General features: G+C 38.4%; 1 protein-coding gene across 1 annotated transcript; it reads right to left on the bottom strand.

Moving 5' to 3' along the window:
• Positions 1-161: 161 nt before the first annotated feature.
• Positions 162-8552, bottom strand: LOC128242423 (carbonyl reductase [NADPH] 1-like). The gene is made up of 8 exons (XM_052959567.1): positions 8399-8552; positions 4912-4993; positions 4331-4509; positions 2837-2949; positions 2234-2362; positions 1540-1681; positions 587-650; positions 162-396 (listed from the first exon to the last, which is right to left on the bottom strand). Exons 1-8 carry the CDS (start codon positions 8426-8428, stop codon positions 299-301), a joined length of 837 nt encoding a protein of 278 aa, XP_052815527.1. The 5' UTR covers positions 8429-8552; the 3' UTR covers positions 162-298.
• Between the last annotated feature and the right edge of the window lie 1171 nt (positions 8553-9723).

Raw genomic sequence — 9723 nt, 5'->3', positions numbered from 1 at the left:
CACACATCTAATGCACACATGTTTCATGGTAACTTTTGTTTCTTTGAACAATAAGAAACAATACTGTATACATATGCATTTGTATACTGGTACCTGCTTGACTCATGATCACGTTTCTGATGAATCAGTTACTGGTAAATATATGAAAAATAATAACAAACTGAATTCAGTTATTTTATCATCCAAAACCTACAGTTCAAAAAATGAGTTTAAAAATGCTAACAAAATACCACAATAAGCTGTAGGAATATAAACTGATGTTCTAATAACGCAAATATACAATTTTCACATTAAACCTTTACACTAAAGATCCAATTTTGCGCTCGGAGACAAAGTTTCCTTTTGGACTGGTTGTATTGGGAGGCAGCATTGCCAGATAAAGGGGTGTGTCTGCTCCTGGTGAACGGAAACAAGAACTGCAGTGAATTATTATTTCTCATCTTGTTATAAAACTAAAATGGTTGGAATCATTACAGGGATCCAAGACAAATATTTTATTTTCAACTAAAGTTTCGTGAGACAAACTAGGTCGATAATCAAACTATGTGGAGAACAGAAACGGCCAAAAGACTTATAACGCGAGTACCTTGATCTATTGTTTTTGTTCCCTTGTGGCTGCTCATGTCTGTATCCACGTAACCTGGGCAACACTGAAATATTAAAAACAAGCAATCATATTACAAATATTGTAAAAAAAGAACCATGTACAGTATAAAATGAAGTTCAACTTCAGATCTTGGATTCATTAGTGCATTACTATTATTTTTTATATAAACAATGGATAATTGTCTAGAATCTCAAACATTCAATGGGGAATATTTAAATTTGAGTTTTTCAAAATGAAATGCTACATTCACTATCTTGCCTTTGAACAATTTTAAATTAATTTTTAATTTAAATGTTTCAACATTTTGTGAAGACGTTATGTGTTAGCAAAGAACTACTTTTGTACATTTCTCGTACTGTAGAACAAAGGTACTGGTATTATAAATCCATATTTCCAAAATCAGCTAGAATGTGATGGAGCTCATCTTGTTTTATATGGTAACAACATTTCTGGATTGAGTTCTTGTTTGGATTTTTATAGTGAGTTTCCCATTGTCAATCCAACCTCCATTTTGAACAGCAAAATTAGTAAAAAAAAATTCAAAAAGACAAAATGTTCTTTTATAACATGAAATTGGGATATCTCAGTTGGGATAACGGACAAAAAGTAAATGAATTTTTACCTTGTCTGTTGTTTTTTTAAAATATATTACTGTAATTGAGGAGAATATTTGAAAAACCTTCTGATTCAGTATATTACACACATACACTAGACACTAGCCAATACTGTATTGTTGTGTATTTGTATAAATTGTAATGGGCTGGTAGCATTTTAACAAATAATTGTTTTCTATTGTCATTTCTAATGCATAGCTTACCTAACCTTAAACAAAAAATACCGATAGTAAATGTATCACAAATCAAAGGAACCTATGCAAATTACAAATATAATTCCTTTCATTGAATAATTTATACAATATTCCATTGACTTACAGCGTTAACAATGATGTCCTCTCTGCTTTCAGAGTTGAACTGTTTTTGCTGGACAAAGGACATCAAGGTCACTCCAACCTTGCTTACTCCGTACGCAGACTCCGGCCATCCCTTCTGCTTGAAGCTGCCGTCTTTTGTGGAGCTAAACGTTACAAATATAGTAAAGGATTATGTCAAAATTAAATTCTGAGAATGAAGGATCTGGTCTGTTACTGTTTAACAATTTATCCTTAAAGCATTGCTTTGTGAGCCTATGCCAAAAGGCAAAGGGGATGTAGTAATGGTTGATGTGTGTGTGTGCACAAAGTCTTTGCGGTTGTGACTTCAAACTTCATTCACAGACAGATCTTATTGAGAAGGAGTGCAGAGCATAGGAACCATCACTTTGTCTTTGGTATTTTAAGAGTTATTGCCCTTTGATAATTTTTAACCAAAAAAAAATGCATGAGCATAACTCATAATTTGTATTAAAAGTATGCATCGACAATAAATTGTTAAAAACAACAACATGTAATCAATAAGGTGGTAGTTAACCTTTTTGCTCTTCATTGTGGTTAACTTTCTACTTTTAAAAATGCATTTGAAAAGCAGGTCATTGCTTTAATCGACAATAAAGGTTATTATGTGGTACTCTTAAATAGCGCTATTGCTATGCATTTTTCCTCTGCAATATGAGCGATTTTAAAAACCTCACCTGACAAACTCTGTCATAAGCTGTTCCAGATTTGCCATTGTTAGACCTGGAGCCATGAATTTCTGCTGTAGCTCCTTGCTGCATTTCTTGGCTGCAAACTGACTTGCCATACTGGATACATTCACAACCCTAGGAGGAAATGAGGCATTTACTTATAATAGTGCTCAGGTGCTACAGTTAGGGGTCTCTCACCGAAGGGGTCGTGGGCTTGAGCTATACCATGGGTCACATTCTACTGGCCCCTCTAAAAATACAACCGGCCCCAATTTTTCAACATATATTAAGCGTAACATGAACAAAGTCTTTTAGTTCCCATAGCAAAATTTCTTGTTTAAATTTCATTTTAAGAAAGAACAATATTTAACCATCATTATCATTATAATCATTTCCTTAACAAGACTCATCTCTTTTAAAGGAAAACATAAAAGGATTAACACCAAACAAAAACACCAAGCTGACCTTGGATTTATCATATGGGTGTTTGGGTACCACTGGTAACAGGCCCCTCTGTGATTTGTGTCAGCTAATAAAACTTTTTGCATACTCCAGCTGAAATAAATCAATATAAACTTTGAATCAAATAACACGTGGATGAATGCATACCTTGCATGTGGGCGGAGAAGAGGAAAGAGTGTATTACAGGCGTTGAGAGTGCCCCAGAAGTTGGTTGCCAAGGTAACCTCAGCCTGAACTGGAAATGGCTCTGTGGCTGCCACCTGTGAGGAAGGAATGGGCAAATTAGATTGTAAAATGTACACATTGTGAAGTCTTTAAAGTACTCTAAAAGTGCTATATTTGGCTGCTTACAGGAGTATTACTCAAATTTATGTCAATAAAAATGTCAAGAAAATATCAATATATAAAAAAAAACTTATTAAAAAGTTTTAATGTATAGAGCTTGTTATGGACCACCAGTTTCTGAGATGTGCTGACTGTGTTAAGGAGAAGCGCTAACAGAAAAAGTGTTGACTGTGTTGAGGTGAAGTGCTGACTGAGTCGAGAAGAACTGCTAACTGTGTTAAAGGCCAAGATTAAGGAATGTTAGGCATAATAGTCCCCTGCTGTGCATCTTCTGCTAATTGCACTGGTGTCACAGTAGGAGCCAATTTCCTGTATATTGGTTTATTGGCTTAGGGCCATTTAGGGTCCAATATTATAATGAAACCTTCAAAACTGCTCAGCAGGATACTCAGATTGGAGATCTGATAAAAAGGATCAAGGCAAGTATATTAAGATCAATATACAGAGGATGTGTACTACAACCCAAATATTTTTTTTTTTTTTTTTTTTTTTTTGGGGGGGGGGGGGTCACTTCTAGAAGGTTTAAACTAGGCCTTTAAGGAGAAGTGCTGACTGTGTTAAGGAGAAGTGCTGTTGACTGTGTTAAGGAGAAGTGCTGACTGTGTTGAGCTGGCTGTGTTAAGGAGAAGTGCTGACTGTGTTGAGCTGGCTGTGTTGAGGAAAGGCGCTGCCTGTGTTGAGCTGGCTGTGTTGAGGAAAAGTGCTGGCTGTGTTAAGAAGAAGTGCTAACTGTGTTAAGGAGAAGTGCTGACTGTGTTGAGGAAAAGTGCTGGCTGTGTTGAGGAGAACTGCTAACTGTGTTGAGAAGAAGTGCTAACTGTATTAAGGAGAAGTGCACACTGTTTTCAGGAAAAGTGCTGACTGTATTGAGGAGAAGAGCAAAATAAACACTCCCAGTAATACTCCTCATTACAAGAAGGTGACGTATTGGGGATATTTATTACATCCAGTGGTAGCTCTAGTTGTTACAAGAAATTGGAATTTTTCTGTTCACTGATATCTTTAATTACTCGGTGTTTAAATGTTATAAATAGTTAGGCTTTAAAATATGTTGATCTCTATGAAGGAATTTCATTGTGACTTCACAAATTATGTATCATGTCACCATAATATGGACCATGTTAAAGTTATGTCATAAAATGCACACATTGTTTTCATTCAAAGTTGAAAAACTCTTAGAGACATTTCTCTTTCAAATATATATTAAAGAATCACTCAACCATATAAGGACTTGTACCTAAGTTGGTCTATTTATCCTGAGAGACCTGAAACTAAAATCAACACACTGTATCAAACCTTGAAGGCAATTCCTGCATTGTTGACCAGTATATCAAGGCCCCCGTACGTGGACTTCAGGAATTGACCAATGCTGTCAATGCTAGCCTTGTCTGTGATGTCCAGCTGGTGGAATATTGGCTGAAGACCCTCGCCATTAAGTTGCTTGATAGCGGCCTGCCCATTACTCTCACTACGAGCTATGAGTAAAATTAATTTAAAACTTTTATATAAGAACAATGATCAGGTACTGAAAACAGAGACTATATGAATAAAATAAAAAATTACAACATAACTTTGTGTTATCTGTCCCCAATCTCCTGGTGTGTGTGTGTGTGTGGGGGGGTGGGGGGGTAGGTTAGGGGTTGGGGGTGGGGGGGCTAAATATACTCACCGGAATTTGGACAATAAAGTAATAAAAGTAGACTAGGTTGCTTGCTTTGTTCATACAGCAATTTGCATGGAATATTACCATGTTTTAAAGACATGTTATATAATCTCATGATGTCTCCAGATATATTTATTATTATTATTATTATTAGTATTGTTATTATGATCATTGTTACCATTATTATTATAATCACAAGTTTAGATAAGCTTACCCGTCAAAATAACATCCCCATCAAACTGCTTGCACAATCCACGAACAATAGCGTAACCAATACCCTTGTTTGACCCAGTCACCTTTGAATGAGTAAAAAGGGCATGAAGATGATGGTTATGTTGATCTCAGAACAAACTGACTAACTGCAATAACCAGAAACATCATACTCCCAGGACTCACTGACTGACTGACTGTAATAACCAGAAACAACATGCTCTCTGGACTCACTCACTGACTGCAATAACCAGAAATATCATGCTCCCAGGACTCACTGACTGACTGACTGCAATAACCAGAAACTGACTCACTGATCGACTGACTGACTGCAATAACCAGAAACATCATGCTCCCAGGACTCACTGACTGACTGCAATAACCAGAAAAATCATGCTCCCAGGACTCACTGACTGACTGACTGCAATAACCAGAAACATCATGCTCCCAGGACTTACTGACTGACTGACTGCAATAACCAGAAACATCATGCTCCCAGGACTGACTGACTGACTGCAATAACCAGAAACATCATGCTCCCAGGACTGACTGACTGACTGACTGCAATAACCAGAAACATCATGCTCCCAGGACTCACTGACTGACTGCAATAACCAGAAACATCATGCTCCCAGGACTGACTGACTGACTGCAATAACCAGAAACATCATGCTCCCAGGACTGACTGACTGACTGCAATAACCAGAAACATCATGCTCCCAGGACTCACTGACTGACTGACTGCAATAACCAGAAACATCATGCTCCCAGGACTCACTGACTGACTGCAATAACCAGAAACATCATGCTCCCAGGACTCACTGACTGACTGCAATAACCAGAAACATCATGCTCCCAGGACTCACTGACTGACTGCAATAACCAGAAACATCATGCTCCCAGGACTCACTGACTGACTGCAATAACCAGAAACATCATGCTCCCAGGACTCACTGACTGACTGCAATAACCAGAGACATCATGCTCCCAGGACTCAATGACTGACTGCAATAACCAGAGACATCATGCTCCCAGGACTCACTGACTGACTGCAATAACCTGAGAATCATGCTCCCAGGACTCACTGACTGACTGCAATAACCAGAAACATCATGCTCCCAGGACTCACTGACTGACTGCAATAACCAGAAACATCATGCTCCAAGGACTCACTGACTGACTGCAATAACCAGAAACATCATGCTCCCAGGACTCACTGACTGACTGACTGCAATAACCAGAGACATCATGCTCCCAGGACTCACTGACTGACTGCAATAACCAGAAACATCATGCTCCCAGGACTCACTGACTGACTGCAATAACCAGAAACATCATGCTCCCAGGACTCACTGACTGACTGCAATAACCAGAAACATCATGCTCCCAGGACTCACTGACTGACTGCAATAACCAGAAACATCATGCTCCCAGGACTCACTGACTGACTGCAATAACCAGAAACATCATGCTCCCAGGACTCACTGACTGACTGACTGCAATATCCAGAAACATCATGTTCCCAGGACTCACTGACTGACTGACTGCAATAACCAGATACATCATGCTCCCAGGACTCACTGACTGACTGACTGCAATAACCAGAAACATCATGCTCCCAGGACTCACTGACTGACTGACTGACTGCAATGATCAGAAACATCATGCTCCCAGCATTGACTTACTGACTGACTGCAATAACCAGAGACATCATGCTCCCAGGACTCACTGACTGACTGACTGCAATAACCAGAAACATCATGCTCCCAGGACTCACTGACTGACTGCAATAACCAGAAACATCATGCTCCCAGGACTCACTGACTGACTGACTGCAATAACCAGAAACATCATGCTCCCAGGACTCACTGACTGACTGCAATAACCAGAAACATCATGCTCCCAGAACTCACTGACTGACTGCAATAACGAGAAATATCATGCTCCCAGGACTCACTGACTGACTGCAATAACCAGAAACATCATGCTCCCAGGACTCACTGACTGACTGACTGCAATAACCAGAAACATCATGCTCCCAGGACTCACTGACTGACTGACTGCAATAACCAGAAACATCATGCTCCCAGGACTCACTGACTGACTGCAATAACCAGAGACATCATGCTCCCAGGACTCACTGACTGACTGACTGCAATAACCAGAAATATCATGCTCCCAGGACTCACTGACTGACTGACTGACTGCAATAACCAGAAACATCATGCTCCCAGCATTGACTTACTGACTGACTGCAATAACCAGAGACATCATGCTCCCAGGACTCACTGACTGACTGACTGCAATAACCAGAAATATCATGCTCCCAGGACTCACTGACTGACTGACTGCACTAACCAGAAACATCATGCTCCCAGGACTCACTGACTGACTGACTGCAATAACCAGAAACATCATGCTCCCAGGACTCACTGACTGACTGCAATAACCAGAAACATCATGCTCCCAGGACTCACTGACTGACTGACTGCAATAACCAGAAACATCATGCGCCCAGGACTCACTGACTGACTGCAATAACCAGAGAAATCATGCTCCCAGGACTCACTGACTGACTGACTGCAATAACCAGGGACATCATGCTCCCAGGACTCACTGACTGACTGCAATAACCAGAGACATCATGCTCCCAGGACTCACTGACTGACTGCAATAACCAGAGACATCATGCTCCCAGGACTCACTGACTGACTGCAATAACCAGAGACATCATTCTCCCAGGACTCATGCACTGACTGACTGCAATAACCAGAAACATCATGCTTCCAGGACTCGCTGACTGACTGCAATAACCAAAATCATCACGCTCCCTTGACTCACTGACTGACTGCAATAGACAGAAACATCATGCTCCCAGGACTTACTGACTGACTGCAATAACCAGAAATATCATGCTCCCAGGACTTACTGACTGACTGACTGACTGCAATAACCAGAAACATCATGCTCCCAGGACTCACTGACTGACTGACTGCAATAACCAGAAACATCATGCTCCCAGACCTATCTGACTGACTGCAATAACCAGAGACATCATGCTCCCAGACCTATCTGACTGACTGCAATAACCAGAGACATCATGCTCCCAGACCTATCTGACTGACTGCAATAGACAGAAACATCATACATGACTACTCCAAGGATAGTCTTAATAATAGACGTGTTATACGGGATTCTTCCTATTTGCCATATCAAAAATCTAAAAAAAAATCCGTCAACGTACAATTATTTGGACTACTCCAAGGACTGACAAACTGACTGCATCATCAGTTTTTTACCAGATTCTTTGCAGTTAAATTTAAAATGTGTCATGCTAAGTTCCTGGTAACGGACATTCTACTTCAACATGAGATGAATGAGCATTTATCAATTTAAAACTACGAAAATTAAATGTCGTATTGTATTTTTGACCAGCCCTTAAAAATCGGGCACAACAATAAAATGGATAAATTATAGAAAATTACACTTACCAGGGCCACACGTCTACCAGATGAGCTCATTTTCTTTTTCTTTCTTGAAATATATTCCAGTTCAACTCTTTGGAACTTCTTATAACTATCAAATTATTCTGAATATTCTGACTATTGTACGAGTTATTGTTATTGTTTTAGTTCTGAATTTTGAACCCGATTATATACAGTACTGTATAGAGAATTTAACGAATGAAAAACCGTTGTCAGAAAATGAATTAGTTTACCATCAAAAACTAAACTTTAGTTTAAATATTTAAAGCAACGCGTTAATAAACCATTCATGGTGTCATGGTACGTTTCACTATGATTAAATAAGAACCAAAACAAAACAATCTCTAATGGTGAATACAGAGAGTGATAGTAAATAAACTGGAAAACGAAAGTGAAAGTAGGTAGTTGAAAATGAAAGTGGAAGTGAGATGCGTTCTGGGAGGTAGTACCTTTAATAGCCAGGATTGGACTTATTTCAGATTTAGATTTTCACGAGAAATCAAAATTTTGAAAAAATATTAAAATTGAAAACGTCGAGAGTGTTGACGTCGAGCCTCCTTATGTCGCTGTTAAGGTGTAATAATGACAAAACACGCATGCATAAATATATACGTAAAATTTTATGCTCACTAATGCTTGCAAGTCTGAGGTGGATGATTATATAACAATAAACACACAGGAAAATGTAAGAACACATAGACTAACGCGATGAAACATTGAGCATATTTTGACAGCGATCGAAGGCTGACTGCAATACAGATACTATTTATCAAGTTGAGCTTGTTCATTTATATTTCTAAAGACTTTACAGATGACTAAATAAACTTGGATGGCAATATTATACTTGGGGCTTTGTTGAACAGTTCACAGCTATGCAAGTTGATAAAAAATGAATTTACTACTTCTTAAAAAATATAAAGTAACAAAAAGTCCAGGTTAAGTGTACTACTTTTATAAGGTCACTTTTAATGCATTATAATCACAATATCATCATGCATCATCACGGTTTCATGATAATTCTTGTGTGTTTTTTTCGAAAAGTAACAAAATACATGTATATACCTGGTTTGTTCCTTATTAAACTTTCTAATGAATCAGTTAATGGTAAATGTAGAATAATAATAACAACAATTTGCTTATAGTGGTTATCATAATATAAAGAAAAATAAATTATGTTTTTCTTAACAACAATATAAAATGCTAACAAAAAACCACAATAGCCTGTTAGAATATAAACTGATATGTTCCAAAACCGTTAACAAATATGTTTCATATATCCATGAGTCATTATGGGCATTCAATGAGGTAATCTATGTTGAAAACGTTAAAAC

Source organism: Mya arenaria, chromosome 8, assembly GCF_026914265.1.
Source record: "Mya arenaria isolate MELC-2E11 chromosome 8, ASM2691426v1".
Lineage (NCBI taxonomy): Eukaryota > Metazoa > Mollusca > Bivalvia > Myida > Myidae > Mya > Mya arenaria.
This window is presented reverse-complemented; position numbering and strand designations above follow the sequence as displayed.

What these genes read in the sequence shown, in the direction of transcription:
- LOC128242423 (XM_052959567.1), bottom strand. Translation starts at nt 8,428, where the DNA reads ATGAGCTCATCTGGTAGACGTGTGGCCCTG. An exon ending in CTTATGACAGAGTTTGTCAG is followed by an intron (nt 1,682 to 2,233) that starts GTGAGGTTTTTA and finishes TGTAACGTTTAG; the next exon opens with CTCCACAAAAGACGGCAGCT. An exon ending in AACAAAAACAATAGATCAAG is followed by an intron (nt 397 to 586) that starts GTACTCGCGTTA and finishes TCCGTTCACCAG; the next exon opens with GAGCAGACACACCCCTTTAT.